A 20631-nucleotide genomic window follows, 5' to 3' on the forward strand; every position below is an offset into this window, starting at 1 on the left:
TTGATGCCCTACCTAGTGTTAATTCAAAACAAAATAAATAGGAATTGACCATGGGTTGAATTACAATTCATTAGATGATGGCACTAGAGCTCTAAATACACCAAAATCTTTGTTGATCAGAGTGGATTTGTTTTGCAAATGATGAAGGTTTAAACATAGTACATCTTAGAACATATGTGCATACATTTCTATCACTGTTCAAAAACCTTGAAAACTCTGAAAGTTGGCACTTAACCAAGAATGGATCTTTTTATAGACATGAATGAAACTCACTCAAATTTTGTATATACTGTACAATGTTTTAATTTTCGTTGCTAGAAATTTCTGTGATTTCAGCATTTCCATGTAAGTAATTCATGGGAACAAAATTTCGCAAAAGTCACTGACACTCAGAACCCAGAAAACTTATCACTGCTAAAGAAATTCATGATATTCCCTGATGCACAAACTTAAAGCAGTTTACAGCATATACATGTAGATCACAGGTTGATAAGAACTAAGGCTATGTAATAAACACAACTAATTTTAATTAGTCAAAAAGAACTCTGGTACAATTGCATTCACAACATACTATGTGCATCTCGCATATAAAAGAACTAGCTTCGTCATAGAATAAATTTAATTCTACCAGCTTTAGAAAACGAATGCACACATTTACAGTAACCTAGCATTTGAATTTTGTTTCTTAAAATGAGTTCCCTATTTGTTTGGTCTGCATAAATCATTTTTCAAGCAAATTGCATGTGCTATTGTTGTTGTTATTATTGTGTTCTTATATATTGAATGCAGTTTTAAGATTTGAACAAATTGTTAGTGATGGAGGTTATCAGAGACATTGACTAAAATTAAAATATTCCTCCCATTTCATGAAAAATAAAGTCAGGTCAGGCTTTAAAAAATGTTGTATGTTCTATTTCAAATGCAGTCAATGAATATTTGTAAACAAACCAAATTATTAGGGCCTAATTTATTTAGAGGGAAGAAATAACTGTTCAATTCTGTGCTCCGCTAGAGGGAAGAAATAACTGTTCAATTCTGTGCTCCGCTAAAAATACAGTCTCTCTCCTCCTTCACCCCTCCCCCAATGTTTTACCTATCAGGCCGTCCTCTCCCCGCTGCCCAAACAATATTAATTGAAGACCGTCCTCTCCCCACATGATTTGTAAAGATTCACTGCTACCTTTTGACTTGCCACAAGCACATTTTCTCTATCAATGGAGGAACTTGGGCTTTTGATTGTTGACAGTATTTGGTAGTTACAAATTTGTAGTTGTTGGAGACTGTGAGTAAAACTTAAAGATTCCTTCACTTTTCACGAAAATAACGTCACTGAGTCTTAAAAATTGGTGTACGTTTTGTTTGACAGTTTGGAATTCGTGGTTGTCAGAGACTTTGACTACAAATGAAAGATTCCTTCAATTTTGTAATGTTCAGTTGACCACCTGTTGACGCTGTGCTCGTGTTAGCAGTAAGCGTGGAGAGTACTATGTCGTTGGGGCGCACTATATAGAATAGCCATGGCAATAATGTAACATTTCAATTCTGGGTGTAAACTCAATTAATATCAAAACTAACAGAGAACAAAATATGAACGCTAAATAGTGAATAAAATGTTAAAGCATTGCACTTCATAAAAAAGTTTATAGAGTCTGGTTACAATAAAAAAATGTTGTTGCACTGGGCAGTTGATTAAAAACTTGTTCAACTCTACGAGAAATATTATGTTTGATACCATAATTAACTTAAATGATCATTTTCGCCAAATTCCTGATAGTTAGTGTATATTTCTTATATAATTGTGATCATTTCGTTTCTTTGGTGTGTGTAAAGTTGCATTCCATTAGGTGGTGTATTGTATGTTTCACAATAAGCTTGTGGGAGATGTAACCTCGGGGTTAAAACCTTCTGAATACACCTGAATTTAGCAGCAGATTTATAAAGCACGACAACAAACTTTGTTGACTTGAAATTGGCAAGGTTAAATGTTGTCATTGTCATTAACAAATGACCTCGAGAAGCGTATTTGTATCACTATCACAGTTACCGCTAAGTTGCCTTATTGCAATTCTCCCTTGGTCATATCTGACTACCCCGCGGGCAATCACCGCAATTGTGATGCCTGTTATGACATTATTTTTGTGTGGTCGTTATGAATTACCACTAACTGCGTACAACCATAACACCAATTCGGTACTATTAAATAAATCAGATAATAAATAAATGTTTCAATTTATATTTGCCTAAAGTTATATTCTCTTGTAAAATATAACGAACGGCTACTGCATCCTATATTATATATATATATTAGTATACTGTGTTTCTCGCTCAATATGTACCGAATGCCCGATCATAATAAAACCATATATTACCAGTACATGTAGCAATATGCAAAACACAGTAGGAGTATATAAATAGATATTGTTGATATAGTCTTGTTGGTGACAGATGTAACCTGCACTGAGCGCCGGACGCCATGATGTCCAGTACGACAGCGTATGAGCGATGTAACTGGTAAGTAAAATTTGTGTAAAAACTGGTATCAGCCGCATGACGGCCGTCTTGCTGTAATTGCTTTAACGGTCCGTGCGATTCGTCGTGTGTTGTCGGTTCGTGACGTCGTGCTCGTAACCATTTCGGAGCATTGTGTCATGGGTTACGCATCAGAACAAAATTCCACTGATGTATCTAGCCATAAAATCGAATAGAGTACATGTCCTCAGACCCGTAAATTGAGCCCTAGGGGCACGTATCAACAGTTAAACCACGTTGAATGCATTAATTCCACGTGGAATAGGTGGACATGACGTGCGTATTCAGTAAGTCTGACTTCTACGTTTCGTACAATATGGCTTGCAATGGGATAACATCAAAATGTCGAATCTCAGGAAACAATTAGAATAAAATGAGATACAATGTTTAGTCTAAATAACGGCGTAACCTAATGTAAATATTTGTGTTGTTTTAGAAACGTCACGCCCTTCGGTTCACTAATGTTTTGTTTTCCCCTATGCCCGCGACGGTGACAGTGGACACCGTCCCTGTTGAGAGATGGTGACAGTGGACACCGGACACCGTCCCTGTTGAGGGATGGTGACTGGAGAACTACATGTTGGTAAAATTCGACTCCTCGATTCTAAACTTATTTCAGTTTTGGTTATTTCACTAATTGGCTGTGATCACGTGGAGTTTGAATAACTATAGTGTTGACTTTTAATAACAAAAATATATTTATAAATTGTTTGATTCTTTGTGGTGTTTATCGTATCTGACTACAACTCTCGACTTTATGCGAATGTTGATCCTTGATTGCACATTGTAAATGACCTCTATAACTGACCAAATAATTTTAATACGAACAAAATAACATGTTATTTTTATAGTAATGGAGGTCATTTACGATGTGTAATCAAAGATTTAAATTCACATAAAGTAGAGAGCTGTAAATCTATAACGTAAACAGTGAATAAACTGTTGTAAAAACATTCGTTGCGTAAGAGCACTGTAAGGGGAGCTGTAGAAAGACAAAGGACAACATATATTTGTTCAAGTATTTTTTTCATTAAAATTATTATTCAAGCTCCCTGTGTTGTGAGTGTCGAAACAATGTCGCGTCTTTCATTGAAATACCAACATTCACAATGACCACGAGACCCGTATGTATGTTCAAAAGATACTTTACTTCTTCGAAATTTAAATTCTGTCATTTATAATGAATCCCGGACGTACGTACCTCTCTCAGAAAAGAACACCTCCGCTGCATGGTTCCCCCATTTTCAATTTTTCAATCCATGTGTGGTAGGTAGGTACAGGTAGGTAAACCATTCATACCCGTACAGAAATAGAAATTGCTTCGATACGAAGCTATTGTTTTCTTCAAAGATTGTATTGCTACAACCAATGTGACAACACTTTTTATTATAATCTAGCTTCACATCAAATATCTTGCTTGTTTGCCTCTGCTTCGTGTCCTTCTAAAAGGTAGGTATTTGCGTCAATCATACTTCCCGGGAAACCGTAATTCGGATGGTCAGGGTGGATTCTGGGGTATCAGGTCGTTTGGACCCCTCGCCCTTTCGACCCCTGGACGATTAGACCCCTCGACGTTTCGACCTAATTTTCACCTAACTACTAGTATTTTGATTGGGGTAATTTTGCTAAACAATAGCCTTGCTATAGTAAACAACATGGCGGACTGAACTCTCTCCAACGCCCAGTACAGGCATCGATCAGAAAAGATATCCGCTGTAATTTGCGACTCTGTTACCAATTATTTATTATCAACTAATTTTATACAGTGAAGTGGTTGTTGCTTTTGATCGGGCAGTATTCATATTCGTAACAAGAGTGGGTTCAAACGTTTGGGGTTGTGACGACGAGGGGTTCAACCGTCGAGGGATCGCCGTAATTCGCGATTGTGTTGTCAAAGTCAGGTATCTCCTAGTTTTATCCAGTAAAATGTTGCAACTTTTGACAAATAATGCTGGGTTCAAATGGTGAGGACTGTGGCGCCAAGCGGTGTATCGTCGAGGGGTCGAAACATCGAGGGGTCTAATCGTCCTGGGGTCTAATCGTCCTGGGGTCCAAACGGCGAGGGGTCCAAACGACTTGTAATCGATTCTGGGAGGTGTATATTCTTCACATTTATGTGACTGTTACCAGACTGATTTAAAATTTGACCCACTTTTTTCAGTATTATATCACTGTGATTATATACATTTTTAATGCAGGATTTTCTGTGCCTTTGGAACAATCTATAAATAACATTAATCCAGAAATCAGCAACGTAAATAACAACAATGTTTATAGTTGTCTCGACGAACCGGAAGAGCGCCACCTGTTGAAAAACTATAAAATGTTATCAAAATGCAGAACTTTGAACATGTGAAACTTTGATCCGAATATATAGTGGAAAGGTTCCAAAGAGTCTATGCACCACCTGGACAAGCGATAGGTCTATAGTAGTTTTGGGATAGGTCCATGGTCCATGTAAGAACTCAAAGTCTCAATGTTACTTATTGTTATTCAAATTACACAATCTATTGAAAACAATAGCTTTATAACGAGCCCTAGCAGCAAGCGTGTGTACGTTCGAACCTGTCTCGGCAGAAAGATGTATTAGTGTTACCACGATGGAATCCAACTCACCTTATAATCAAAGACTAACGGAAATGGAAACAAAGGTATGGCTGTTACGTAAGTTAGTATTTAAGCGTTAATTCCTGAATGTAGTCTTCATGATATGTTTCTGGCCATATACCCTCTAGTGAGATCTATGCTCTGGCCTATTGTTTCAAGGCATTTCAAACTCGTACCACCGGAGCTCCATGAGTAGTCTGAGTTTCAAGCAAGGGTCTTTGGCATTTCGCAAACGCATTGCGGCATTTGATTAAATCATTTTAATTAGGCCAGAAGGACCGTCGACAGTCTACCATCTACATCCATGTTTCAATACACGACCTGAAACTGTGTTCTTTGACCTGACAGGTCAAGTCCATTAGTATCCAATGCAAATACGGAATAGTGCGAATAAAGAAACATTTACATGGTTAAAAGTTCAACGACCTCATGACCAACGCAACACGAGATTTGTCGATGTTGCAGTACGGTCTTTTGGTTTTGATTTTAGTGGGAAAACTGTATGATTTTTTAATCAAGAAATTGGTATATGTATTTCGAAAGATAAACTGAGCATTGAATTTAACACTTTATACGGTTATAACAGCTCATTGTCGAAACGATGTTTACCTACTCACGCTAGTCATACTCTTGAATAGGCGTCAATGCTTACGTAAAACCTTATTATACTCTAATTTAGTCGCCAGGTAAGATTGAAATGTTCGAAAAACGATGCCTACGGTATAACATGCACAGACCAGTACCGTAAGAATGCAGCAGAAAAATATCACACTTGTGCGCCAGTTGACTGTGTTGGTAATATACAGTAAAGGAAGAGTCCATGCCATCGCGCTGTTGGTGTATACATTTCTCAGGAACCATTCACACGGATATTGGCGACCATTATCCTATTTTTTTATTTTTAAAAATTACCAGCATTTTTTTTAAAGGATACTAGTACTCGGGGTTCTCCCCAGCAGGCAGAGAGTGCTGGACGGTATGAATATTCATGAGTTCATTAATATGCTTGAATAATTAATATTCAAAATGGCCACAGGGAATGGGTACTTCTTTCGATAGGAGTCAAAATACTAACAGAAGACAGGTCATATGTAATGATATATATATTATACAGTATGGAAGATTACAACACAACACAGGATAAATAATACACAAACAAATCATCTTTGAAAACTTAAATCGTTTTTTAAAATTAATGTTTTATGAAGTCAGCCAAAATAAAATAATGTTTCAAAAAAGTACTATAACTTATTTTCTGTATTTGTGTTTTGAGAAAAGTCAATAGCTACTGGAAATTTAATGTTTGTATATTTTGTTTATTTGGACGTGGCAATATAAAATTTAGTTGTCGTAATGTATTGGTTCATTAAAAACTTGCATGAATGTGCGTCATCGGCGCCAAAAAGCAAGATGATAAAACGAAATAGAATCTACACAATAGAAGATTTTCGATCTGCAGTTAACAGTTTATAGCAAAAATAATAGCATTATGTATACAAAAAAATACATACTTAAAAGAATAATTTTCATTCGAATCGAAAGTTTGTTGACGTCTGCTTCGTTGAAAACATCTATGACTGCATGTACCCTGATACTATGTAACGATTCTTTTGATTGGACAAAGCCACGCATTGACGCGAAAAACAACCAATCAGAATAGTTGATCCAATAAGAACACAAGTAAATTTATTTTCTCCACTTATGACGCGAGTTGAAAGCATGGCCGTTTTACCGGGGTTTTTAAATCGTGATTTAAAGAAAATTCAACTTTAAATAGTCGAAATATAAACATTTACATCTTTAATCAAGCATTTGTCTGGACTTTTTGGTGATCAACTATGTTTGTGATGGTACGTCAGCTGCGCTGGTCGTTTACCGATCATGCAAGTGCATGCTGCTTTTGTTCCACTCGGCGGTGACGATGTTGCCGCTACAAGTCATGGCGTGAACTGGGTTTTAACCATAGACCTTATGTTTTAACGAATGGTTTTACCGATATCGATTTTATATATTTGACGTCACCCTGGCAGTAAAAATATGGGTACGGTAATAGTAGTAGGTAAAAGTAGGGTTTCAGGCACAGTCAGCTGGCGCACACGTGATAATAAAATAAATACGATATTTACTATATATGGGGGCCGCCATCTTGAATGACGCATTATAAACTTGTCTCTTATTTAGTTTTATGCCATAAAATTAAATAAGAGACAAGTTTATTTTATTATCACGTGTGCGCCAGCTGACTGTGGTTTGAAATATATCACGTGGTCAATAAGCGCCACCATGGTTCAATACCAGTATAGGACATTACACTTCAACAGGGCAGTAATATTTTCTCAAAAATTGGGTTTGTCACCCCAACTACTAGTATTTCATATCAATATCCTTATATTTATTTCAAAATGAACAAATTGTGCGTAATTTTAATTTATTTATAAGTAGGCTTCTATCACGTTGTGTGTCTATGTTGTATTAATTGATAATTGTGACTTTGAAATTTTGATCGTGGAACGTGATCAGAATACAATAAATGGGTGTTTTGAGAGACATATATAAAAGGGACCATGGCTGTTTTTCGTATTCTACATTCGTATCGCAGAGTGATCGTATGTTTAGCATTAATAATGAATATCACAAACTATTGTTTACTGGAATGCGATCTAGTTACACGAAGTCTGAACTATCCAACAAAGAATTAGAAAAATAGCCGTAAACAATTTCGTTCGTAAAGTAATTCAAATTCGTGTGTTTATATTACAGGTAAATGACACCGACGTCAATAAAAATGAAACTCCGAAGAAGCTAGACGGTACACCTGACAGCGATATAGACCTAACACAAGAGGTTATACTCTGCCTAACAAATATCAATATGACTCGATTCAAAACACCGTCACCGCGTTGGAAAACGGTTGCCAAAATGACAAATAACGAGAACGTCGACTGGCTAACGAGGCTAAACGAAGTATCACTAATAATTTGTGATGAGGTCATTACTATGTCAACACACCCAGCAACTTCTTCACCATCAGAGCAAATTAGTATCACCCCGATTACAAAGTGTCGAACGTCTATCAAAGGAAAGGAAACTTTGAGTAAAAGTTTGAAAATAAATTCTAGAAGAAAAAATAAACAGAAAATTCGTAGAAAATCGACAGACTCAGTGAATAGTAACACAAGTGAAACGACAAGAAAGCAAAGTAGAAATTTTGGTGAAGAAGTTGACGAATTCTACATTGATGACAGTTTCCCGCGTTTCCTTGACGACGAACATGTGGACCATGGTGCTTTACAACTTCTGGGTAACGTAGCACTTGAAAATAGCGATGACCAGACTGAGGGGGCGGCAGATGACGAAAAATCCAATACTTTGCTCGAAGATTTCGACAAAAGACTAAAATCTGTCGATAAGGGAATGCAAGAGCGAATAGCACGGTCACTACCATCTGTAAATAACCAATGTATATGCCACGAGAAACCATTGATGAAAGATGTGGCAGTTCAGGGTAAGTTCCGTAATGAAATGGAAATACACCCGATGCGAAATAAAACTGTCTGGGAAGTAGGATAAATAGTGGGCAATATCTTGCAAGTCACCAGAATTTTGCTCACAGAGAGTCTTTGTCGTAAACGGTGGGCAAAAATTTCTCTAGAAACATTTGAAATAGAGAGGGGAATCTGTTCACGTGTTCATGTATCCGGAACTTGTCGTTTTCACTTTATTCGTTCTATATATATAGCAGTATATGGTTTCTATATCAGTATATATCTATTTTCTATATCAGCATCTAAACAGAAAACCCCTTTCCCTGAGATCGTCTCTCGTGGGAGGCGTTTGTGACGCTGTGTCAAGTTTGTTGCGACGGGGTAAACCCACCGAGCGATGTATTTACCCTTTGTATGACCTGAACATTGCGATGTGTGGTAAACGGTGTCCCATTACTGTGAACGAAAAAGCAACCTAACCAGCAGTCTGAGTTTTGCAATATCTGTTTTGCTAAACAAGGTAGCTACTAGTATATTAATATCAGCTTACCAATACAAACTGTTACATTTGAACTATCGATATTATTGCTGTTCTGTGAGCTATACAAGTATATATATATATTGCAATACTGTTGGCTAGGTTGCTTTTACGTTCACAGTAAAGTGTAGATTTTATACAGACAAGAATAAATTGAACTATACAAAATAGCTAGACGTATCATAGCAACTATTATTTATTTACTCTACTGTATATGCCCATTGATCCCAGCTCAAAATGGAAGCCAGTGACAGACGACTCTTTGGTAACAGATTTTGAAAAAGAGGGGAAAAAATAGCTAATGGAGACTTTTTTTTAAATATTTGTATACTGGCTATATAGTATGCTGCCTTTCTTCGGACTTGTGCAAATGAACAACTCCCTTATTTCACGGCTTACTACACAATGTATATTTCTGAGCATGTGCCGAGTCATTTCTTGAGCTGAGCATGTTTCGCATTAATCTCCCAGGGTCCTTATAATCTCGCAGATATATTTGCTGAATGTATTTTTTAAAAATTCAATGTTATTTTGAAGCTGAAGGAGCTACAGTCGATATTTATACATGATTTGACCATCGACTTTTAAAATGCACGATAATCGAATATGTATACCATGACTTGACTGGCGGGCGCCACCGTAGCCAGTCACAATAGAGTTCCGGAATAGGGTTTTCAGTACAATGACCGTCTCTGTCCCGAGTTTCACCTCAGCGCCTAGTTCTCACCATGGCCCTATTAAATAAATAAAGATGAGACGTTTCAGTAGTGTGCGTGTAACGATGTTCCACTTCTATAAAAAGGAAGGAGGAACCTAACATGACGAAATTTGGCCAAATCTCGCAATGTCGTTTTTCCCGTGTTGGTCTGAGCATTTTTTCTATTACGTTTAAGAAACCAGAGTCATATTTACAATATTATTTAACAAATGATGAAAACATCAAACGAACTTGATGGGATGTAAATGGTATTGCGTAATAACTTTCCAACTAGAAGATAAGATTACTGAAACACAAGAAATTGATACAAATGTAATGAAAGTTTTCAACGATATTACCACAGGTAATTAGTGTGTATATCTGCCTGCAAATCCCTGCATTCTAAAATATTGTTGATATGTTTATAAACTTTGCATCATCGGCGTATAACTGACATGATGATCGCAGACAAACACTTGACAAATCATTAATGTACTAATTAAAAAACAAAGGGGCCGAGCAAAAGGCCCCGAGGCACCACTGACTTGACATGGCACCGTTGTTTGCTGATGCCCAAGTACGATTTTAATAGCGCCAAATTCTGACATAACGATTGAATTTATGAATGAGGAGTGAGTGATTAACCAAATCGAATGTCTTACGAAAATCTATATACACACTGACAACTTGCATGTTTTATCTATAAATTCAGCTAAGATCTTAATGTTTGTTTGAATTGAACGGTCATATTCATGCTACGATCCAGCTTCGAGCGGCTTTACATGATTAAACATATCGTCGAATATGACCCCTTCAAACACCTTACTGATAATACAGAAAAGCAAACCTCTGACTGAATTTGAGTTCCGTCAGTGTGACCCGCGTACGGATGTTGACCTCTACGCCTCAAAGTTGATTGGTTAATTTTTTTACATGACTGTCACATGACCACTGCCCTTATAGTCAACTGCGTAGCAGATTTCGTCATTCGATTTGCTGTTCTCGGTACCGAACTGAGTTGTCTTCGTTTACCAGGAAATTTAAGGTAACTTATATATTCTATATCAGGAGAACAAGTCTCCACCGAAGTATTTACGTTTAGTTTCTTGTCATTTCAGTCATTTGAACTGTAAAACGAACTACCGAGGTGGTCAACGATCAGCTGTTTTGTGATTCAATGAACGCCATTACGTAGAATTGACTACTCTCTGTTTCCTCCTATTGGATAGTTATTCTTCACTTTTTTCTCGCAGTTGACCCATCGTGTGACGATTTAACCAAGTCGGGGAATTTTTATCGTTTTTGTAGGTCGCTTTTCTAATGCTGCTTTGAAAACAACCATTGTTTGTGGAATTTTCCACTTCATTATAATCTATTCAGAACTGTGCATATTATATTCCACATTGTTTCATTGGCTTGACAGCGATTGTGATTTAGCCAAACCTTAAAAAGAAGGCTATAAATTAACATTTGAAAAGTGACTTGTTATAACCGCGTCTGGGAGATAACTTGTGTGTCTGTGTTGCATGTACCTTCATTCAGGTTTAAAGGTCATCTATGACATTTCATGCGACGTGCCCCAAGTCACTCCCTATCGTAAAACGTTCAAAATGATGTCATTTTCGATCCATTGTCTACATACATGACACATTGGAAGTGATCAAAGTCCATATTTGTGAAATCTGTACTAACAATTCTCTGTGAATCACAACACACACTAAAGTACATTGTTGAGATATTATCAGTAAATGAAAATGTTCGAAGTTCTCCATAAGATGATGAAATTATCACAGTTTGCCTGCATGAACTAGGAGTGATCAAAGGTGTTGATATCTCCCAACTGATATAAACTGTCCCTTCTGAATCAGTCAGTCAGCCTAGAATTATAGATGAGAGACCATTGCTAAGATCTTTTACATTTACATCTTCATAGACAAGGTAAAAGTATTTCTACCTGTAAGCTGCCATGTGGTTTGATTCTCATAAATGTATGATTTTTTTTCTTTTCAATATTTTAGCTTTCATTTTTCACCTACATTTAAAACAGGTTTGGTAATTTTTTTTTTCAGTATTTTTTTAAAACCAACTTTTCACTATGAAAAAAAATACTTCTGGTTGATTTGTTTTGGGCTTTTTATTCTGAAATTGTCATAAAACTAGGGATTTTTCGTCAAAATTGTTTTTTCTTCTTCATTTTTTCAAACATTCTGACCGAAAAATGTTTTTAATGATGCACATGGCAACAGAAAACATTTTTTTCTTCTAGGCCTAGTAATTTCTTAGTCCCAGGTTCAGCCTCTCCTCCTGCCTTCCGAGTGATTAGGCGAGCTATGCTATCAAATTTCTCAAATATCTTTGTAGTCTTAATTTTAACAGTGATAATTAGCTTTAGCGGATCTTGATTTGCGAGGGTGATAATGATCACTTGTGTCCTGCCCTGTGAGTGTGAGTCATTCATATGTTAATTTTTATGAACCAGACTCATTTATCAGTCTATCGTGTATTGCAAAGGGGAACAACCTTTTTAAAGGTAGACATCCTTGCGTGAAATAAGATATGTGGTATAAAGTACCACTCTGACCTCGGTTTCAACCTTTGTGTTGAGTCTGTACACCAGCAGCATTCATGTCATCAGTGCTTTTGAAAGCGAATAATGGCAAACGATTCTAACTGAAACCCCAATGTAGTTTCTTAGTTTCAAAACTTTTAATTTATTCATTTGAAAACCGTCCATTTATAGTTCATATAATGCAATGATATACTTGCTACCAAAAAGTTGTGTATTGTATTTGGTAGTATGAATCTAAAATTTGTTGAAAGTTGTCTCCCATAATGCACTGCACAAAAGCTCAGTAAACATACCCAATACAGTATAATTTCTTTACAGTAATAGTTAAATACATCACAACTCCCAAAATTTGTTTTTGTGCCTGGCAGTGATGTCTGAGATTATGGAAACCAAGCAAATGGAGGAAATGGCTGTAGAAAATTCATCAGAAACTGGTGAGAATATCATTGTAAGAGTCGCAGGGTTACCCATGGTGAACTCTGCCATTGGTCAAGTGTCTAGCATGTATACTAAGACTAAAGAGTGGAATGGATTGGTCAAATATACACTGGAAACTGCAGAGAAGTCTGTTGCGACCATCGCTGGCACCGCTATGCCTGTAGTCAATAAGTTGGAGAAACCAAGTAAGTGAGATTCTATTTAAGGCTGGGATAGACGACTAACTAGTAAAAATTCAGAAAATACACTATGAATGACCCCCCCCCCCATAAGCATTTAGGATTATAGTGCAGTGGCCACATTGAACTACGAATTGAAGTTTATAATTCAGAAATTAGATAGTTTTTTTTAATTTCTAAATAGTCAAAATGAAAGAATCCATATTTACCACTATACGATGCTTTGTATGTTCATTTTCAGTCAACTTGGCCAATTACTATGCCTGTACTACAATGGATAAATTGGAGGAAGCATGTCCCATCATTAACCAACCAACTGACAAGGTGAGCTTCCATGCTTATATTAGTATTAGTATTTCACTATGGGCTTTGGGTTGTCTATATAATACTTTACTTTGACATCAGCTTCTTCGCTTTGATTTTAATAACTTAAGTCGTTGTGTAGTTTGATGAGTCGCATGTGGCATATACAACACGTGTTAAAATACAGTTTTTGCTCTAGTGATGTGCATTCCTAAGATATCAACTAACCAATATGCATGTCCATATTTTATGAGATTTCTTGCTTAGATGCTTTTCCTGACTTCGTAAGTTTCTATTTTGTTGCATAAACAAAATTATGACGCATATATTTTACTTACAGATTGTTAGCAGTGTGGTTGATGGCACAAAGACTGCCTGGGATAATACTAAGAAAGCTGGCAGTGATAAAATAAACTACATGATGCAGAATAGAGTGGTACAAGCTTTCACTGGCACTATGGATGCAACATTGTCCCTGTCAGAAAAGGTTGTGGACTCGTACTTGCCACCAGAACCAACTGAAAATGGTAAGATGAGATGTTTTATCTAGACAATATTTGTAGTCATAAATTTGGCAATGTATTGGGTCAGAATGTATTAATTAGGCCTATTGTTTGCATTTCTTCATCACCACAGTAATTCAATGGCTGTGGCATTGAATGTCTTGTTTTAATGCATGATTCTTTTTTCTACCTTCCTTGAAAGAATCAGCAATCAATAACTGAAAAAGGAAACTTGGTTCTCTCCAATTTCAAAAGTTACAAGTCTCCACCTTAGTGTGGAGTTTTTAAAAAAATATTTTTTTGTGAAGCGTGTTTGAGATTAGAAAAATATGGCATTGAAAAGATTTGTGTGTAGTGTAGTGTTTTACTATTCTGCATATACAAAGGGACAAATGTAGATTTACAGGAATGAATAGACTAAGCATAGGCGTCATGAGTTTTGGGAATGCCAGCTTGTTCACTATTGATAGATGAACGTTTTGTTTTTCAGAGGAGTATGAAAAAGAGAAAGCAACTGAAGATGCAGCTAACTCTGAAAAGGAGATTATTCCTGATGCTGAGGAAGTTGGTGGGGAGTCGGCAGTTGCACGCGTTGTTAATTTGTCTGGTAAAGTACGCCATCGTGTGTATGCACGTGCCATGTCAAAGTTGCGAAATGCCCAGAAGCGTAGTCGGGAAACTTTGGATAACCTGAAATTCACTGTTAACCTGGTAAGTTCCCTTATCTAAAGTTTAGCCATCATTTCCAAATGGCCTGAAATTAGGTTATATTGGTTTGTACACAAGGCTATGTTCTAGGAAAGACATGTATACAAGGCAGTATTTGATAAGTCAAAAAAAAAACTGCTTGACAAACAAGCTATTCTCTGATTGGTTAGGGTTTATAGCTGTAGTTGGTGTATTCATTATAGCACTGTTTTATATTTTAGATTGACTATGCCAAGGAAAACATTGACTCTACAAATCAGAAAGTAAAGGATCAAGTAACGAGTGCCCAAGATAAACTGTGGAGTACATGGAATGATTGGACAACTGAAGATGGTGAACAGTCATCTATTGCAGATGAACAGGTATGTCAGGTGTTTGTGGGAACTATTGCTGGTCTTTTTGTTTTATCCCGACAAAAGTTGCTACTACTTTTTATTGTACAAATGCAAGTATTTGGTTCTAATGTGTATATTTTTGTTAATTACAGGAACAAGAACAAAAAACATTGGCTGTTGCCCGTGATTTGGCAAAAAGATTGAAAATTGCATGTGGTAAAGTAACTAGTGCTAGTCTGAAAATATTACCTGATAGCATGATGACCCAAGTTACCAAGGCCAAGAACTTTACTGATGAACTTTATGACTCCTTCAAGAATGTAAGTTTTTTAAAATGTGAATTAGTGTCAAATTGTTCTCTCCTTCCAAAATAATATTTGCTGTTAGAAACTCGTCTCCATAGTTAACCAAAACATTGTGTTTATTTGTGCAAGTATCTGTTCTTCTGTTGTACATTATTGTAACAATTAGCTTCACTTTTGGTATCATCAATATTCCTGTTTCAAATGTTCTTTTATATTTCTACCTTTCTTGTGAATATAATTTCTAGAAAACTATTTTGATTTCTTGTAAGGAAGGTAGATCAAAACTTTGTGCTGATAGGAGATATAGTGATTACTAGTGTCTGTATGTGCAAATGAAGTCTTATAAATAGCTTACAGATGGACATTCAGTGTTATATTAAAGACGATGCACACCAGATCTTATCAACATAGTTAATAACCATATATGGTCATGTGACCTCATTAAAAATGCAACTATCATATCTGCAACACTATTGCAGATACATGTATAGATGTGATCTGCTATCTCTGATGTTTTTCTTGTTTTTTTCATCTTGAATTGCAGGCCAAAGTTTTCAACGACTTGCCATCCTCATTACTAACCCAGGCTAAGGATGGACTAAATCAAGTATCTGATATGATGATGAGCGTTACTGAGTATGCTGTCAACAGCAGAGCATTGCAGTGGCTGGTAAGTTGAGCAATGTACAGCATTAGAGTGGAAAATAATTGTAGCCTAATCAAAGAGTACCGACAATCTCGTGTGGTAGTTGTTTGGTTATTAAAGCAGAGATAATCTGCACTGAAATTGTTTTCATTTGTATGCGTCAGCTACTTTAGTAGCCTTGTATATACAGAGACCACAATGTTCTATGCATGCAGTGGTTTTATTTTACTATTTTGTTTTTAAGATATTCAATTTTTCAAATTTTGCCTAATCATCTTTCCACAAACTATAACAATAGCGATGCAGAGACTTTGACAGTGTTTTGACCTTAAAATACTGACAACGCTACAATTGTATGTTAATGGAATTGTAATTTCATGATTTTATTTCAAGTTAATTGAGCTCAAATTACACACTTTTAATTTTATAAAAAACATATGTTGATGATTTTTTACCAATATTAACATTAAACATCAAGATCTTGATGAAATGTTGGTAATGCTTGACATTGTCACAGAGTTCTTGCGCGAATTGTGATGCATGATATGACTAACAAATGTGTACTTGGCGTTGTTTGCTTATAGATCTGAAATTCCACTTTCATTTCAATATGATTGTTTGGAATGTTTTCTTGACGGTTTGCTGTGAATCTGAAATTCCACTTTCATTTCAATATGTTAGATTGGAATGGTTTATTGACGTAGTTTGCTTTAATCAATAGCAGCTTGTATGGCTGGTAGTGTTTAGTAGTTAAGAATCAGAAAACCAAGCTCATCTTCCATTCACTTTCATATGCATAGTTTTTCTGATTCTTATTTTGAGCATACTTCTATACATTATTCTGCTATAATTTACAGACTGGATGAATGTTTTGAAGTGCTTTGATTTGTTGATAGATGGTCTCATAAAAAAATTTAATACAAGGAAACAAAAAATTAACTGCCATTTTAATGAAGGCAATGACACCCTAGCATTATGATCACTTACTTCTGTGTTGTATTGTCTGTGTTCGCCACAATCGGTTTACAGGAAAGAAATTACGGGAAATCGGAAAATTTTGCACAGTGAAAATTTCACTGGGGTCGGGTCGTTGACAAGGAGACACAAAAATTTCTCCTCGTGAGTACTATTGAATCCTCAGATTTTTACTGTTGTGAGACCATGAAACACTATCAACAGATTTATTAAATGCAATACAAAACTACTTCCTGATGTTATAAGTGTTCTTTTGTTTTTTTATAAAATAACTTTAGTTATTTCCATGTCTATCCCCTTTTTGTCAAACCACTTTACAGTCTTTTCAACTGCTGGTTTAATTGGTGTTGCTAGCTTGCTTGTGTTTGTGTTTTTGTGTGTATGAGCGTGTTACTTGTTGCATGCTGTTGTCCAGATGTTTTTTATTTTGCATGTTTGCCTCAATTTTCTGTAGGTCCCAAGTAAGGTGAAACAAGCCCTCACTTCAGGGGGTTATGATGTCATTTTGGAAAGCATCCCACCCAATCCTGATGATGCCCTTGACAGCGATGATGAGGATGATGAGGACGACGATGAGGACGACGATGATGATGAAATTGACATTGATGATGAATTTCATACCAATGAAGTGGTGATGTCGCAATGACAATCACGATGCGAAGCCAAATCATTGTTATCCCAGTATCTTGAATACCTTTTTCGTATTATCAATAGATCCCAAGATTTTAGTATGCACGCTAGAGTGAGAGTGGACCTGAATGACGAGAGGATTGAGTTGGCTATAGGTATACTCAACTTCAAGCAACTATTATTCTCCATATTCTCCATGGATATGGAGTCCTTGTCATCTTTTCTGCAGTCATTACCATATCCAGTGTACTGTCTCTTCTCTTATTTCTTGTCTTGCTGTCCAATATCATCATCTTTTCTACCCAGTTTGCAGTAGATGTTGTATTGTCAAGAGTAAAAAACATAAATAAATAAATAAATAAATAAATATTGTACAATTTGTGAAAACCAGCATTTTGTTTTATGATTGGGTGTGACTAATTAATTCCAATGAGCAGTGCAGATGCCCATTCTGCAAGATATTTTATTTCTGTGTAGTTTGAGATGTATTGCTAACAATTAAGTAACACGTATTGTTTTTGTATAGACCTGTATACTGTCGACATATTTACAACTTTTGAACCCAAGTAAAATTAAATGCGGTTAAATTTTGTTGAAATCAAAAAATGCTTCACCCACAGTTTCACTTGCAAAAAATAGATCTTGGACACAAATGGCAGACAATCTCATTGAAAGAGAGCTACGAAATTTGTTTTTGTCATTCCAATAATGTTTCGTTCACTGCACTCATCGTATCCACTGTTCCTCTGGCCTATGTAACCATGGTAATTGGATCAGTGGATGTGATGACTGGAGAGAATGGAACGCTGTTTGAGCGACAAGAACTTGTCTTGTGCTCTCGGCAAGATCTCTACTGCCATTTGTGTCTGGGTCTGTGTTAACCCTATCCCACTACTTGATTCGATAAATTCCCACATCTAAACTTAAAAAAAAAAAAATTAAATTTGATAATCGTACTGCTGGCAATATGAAGTTATAAATCTGGTCAAGCTTTATCTATCGCATTGCAGCTTTTTCTTTCTTTGACAATACACATCTCTGCATTGAATCTCCTTTTGAACCAGAACTTAACTGTAAAGTGGTTTGAAGTGTATATATATATATATGCTACTCTCGCCAATTGCACATGTCTGTCTTGTATGTAGGTACCAGATGTACAGTTTGATCGCCTAGATTTTGAGTTTACTGGTGATGACTCTGACAATGAAGGCGATGTTGCTGACATTAACAGTTCAAATTCAGGCTTGGATGTGGATTACTTTGACAGCAATGGAGAATTTTAACACCTTTGTTGTTGGATGCTTTGTATTTCCGACTTTGCTATGTAGGAATCTAGCATAACAACCTCTGCATATAATTTTAAGCTGTAAAGTCTTTTAAGATGGTGGTGGTGCATGCAACTAACAAAATTCTTAAATTTTCAATTCCGACTCTGAAACTTGTACTGCAATTTTACTTAAAATGTTTCTGAAAACACAACTTTTAAATTGTCAGTTATCGCTCAACTGTTATTAGCATTTGTTTAAATGATATCTAGTCATCTCTTTACAAGTTTTCACACATCTATGGCTTTGCATTCCATATATACTGTAATCAGAGACTGTTTTTATTAGATGCATGTATTACTGGATTCCTGTTTTTGTCTGATAAAGTGTAGACCAAACATGTATGCATGATTTTAAATAATTTTTTCTTTTAGGAATTACAAACAATATATGCCCTCTAAAAAAAAAAGCCAGATTACTCTACTACTAAGATTAGCTTCCTAGTAATTCTGATTGAAATTGGTAATTTTCTGCTATTGTTGAGTCTGTAAAACTTTTGATTTGTAGTGTCACTTGTGGTAATAAAGGTTACTTACTGCAAATATTAATGTGCATTTGTCTATTTATATTCTATATTGTTTAAATGTTTTAGAGGTACATGTATAAAGAGTAGTTGACCAGAAGAAGTGAGGACGCTATTTAAGCCCATGTTAATCTTATAAACATTCTTTGTCTTCGCTCTGGTTAAGCCACTTATTGTTTTTGTTTAGAAGTCGTTTTATCTACATGATAGCCGCTTATTTACACACAAAAAACGAGAGTAGATCTGAAAAAAATAAATTCCGTTTAAACATAGTCTATAAAATTGAATGTGCAAACCATTAATAAAAGAATTGTGCGCACACAATGACCTTCATCGGGTCACAAAGGTCATTTCACACTTGTAGGTACCGGAAATACCACATACAGACGCTTCCAAGATGTGTGATTACTTTTCTGATATTTTTCATCGAAATAGTCGTCCAAATTTGGACATTGATTAAAAAAATCCTGCAAATTTCCACAGTGAAATTTAAAGATAAATGATAAGTTTATAACAAGATGTTTTGACTGGGCATTTTTCATCGGTGTGCAGAACTGTGCAGATGTTGAAAATCGCGCATTTTGTTGCAATAGATTTGGGGTATTGAGTACACTCGGTGTACGTCTTTCGCTGCATTTTGTATTATCTGTTTGGGCATGCGCAGTGCGTTGAGAATCTTCGTGAAGCTTGCGAATACAGCCGAAACACGTAAGCTGATTAACGGTGACACTTGACAGCGTGTTTGCCAAATAATTACAATGTGTACTGAGTAAATAAATTCAAAGCATCATGAAACCAGCGGAAACAATAGCGTCCGCACTCCTTCTCTTTCCTGCCTCCATGATCTGGTGTACAACACCTCAAAGTGGGTGGCAGTTAATTCATGGTAAAAATGATTAAAATGATAGCTTGTAGGTTTAATATGGTATGAGAGTTGAATTCTTATATTTCAAATATTTTTTTTTTACTGTGAGCATACTGGTTAAGTGCTTGCTTAATGTTGCAACTTGCTGGAAAGGCCGCAAGGAAGCTGCTATGCATGTAGATTCAGACTTCAGAAAATGAAGATGTGCTGTCTGGGATGAAAGAAAATCAAGCTTGTGTGCAACATGGGTTGTACTGGGGTAATCTTGTTAAAGCATACAACTGATAAATTTAGCATCTGGGATAAATTTTAGCAGTTGTGCTTATTTTTTGTTAGAAAAATATGCTGCGCCAAAATTCACATTTGTCACAATACAAAAAGTTGAGCTGGGCTATATCAGTTCTAAATGTAAGAAATTCACTTGTGGTAAATTGCATAAAATTTAAAGTGCATGCATTGTTTACTTTTAGT

The 20631-nt window shown here is 36.0% G+C and overlaps 1 protein-coding gene across 2 annotated transcripts; it reads left to right on the forward strand.

Annotated features, from left to right (window-relative positions):
- Nucleotides 1-2413: 2413 nt before the first annotated feature.
- LOC100378902 (perilipin-2-like) lies at nt 2414-19314 on the forward strand. Of its 2 annotated transcripts, none has more exons than XM_085506886.1 (10): nt 2414-2511; nt 7897-8641; nt 12794-13048; nt 13284-13366; nt 13686-13872; nt 14339-14559; nt 14778-14918; nt 15044-15211; nt 15741-15866; nt 17272-19314. In XM_085506886.1, the coding sequence occupies exons 2-10, from the start codon at nt 8008-8010 to the stop codon at nt 17461-17463; spliced, it is 2007 nt and encodes a 668-aa protein (XP_085363012.1). In that variant the 5' UTR covers nt 2414-2511; nt 7897-8007; the 3' UTR covers nt 17464-19314. The 2 variants fall into 2 exon arrangements, with proteins under 2 accessions (XP_085363012.1, XP_085363011.1); XM_085506885.1 differs by lacking the exon at nt 2414-2511 and adding an exon at nt 5050-5180.
- The last annotated feature ends 1317 nt before the right edge of the window (nt 19315-20631 follow it).

The sequence above is a fragment of the Saccoglossus kowalevskii genome, chromosome 13, assembly GCF_978046115.1.
Source record: "Saccoglossus kowalevskii chromosome 13, keSacKowa6.1, whole genome shotgun sequence".
NCBI lineage: Eukaryota > Metazoa > Hemichordata > Enteropneusta > Harrimaniidae > Saccoglossus > Saccoglossus kowalevskii.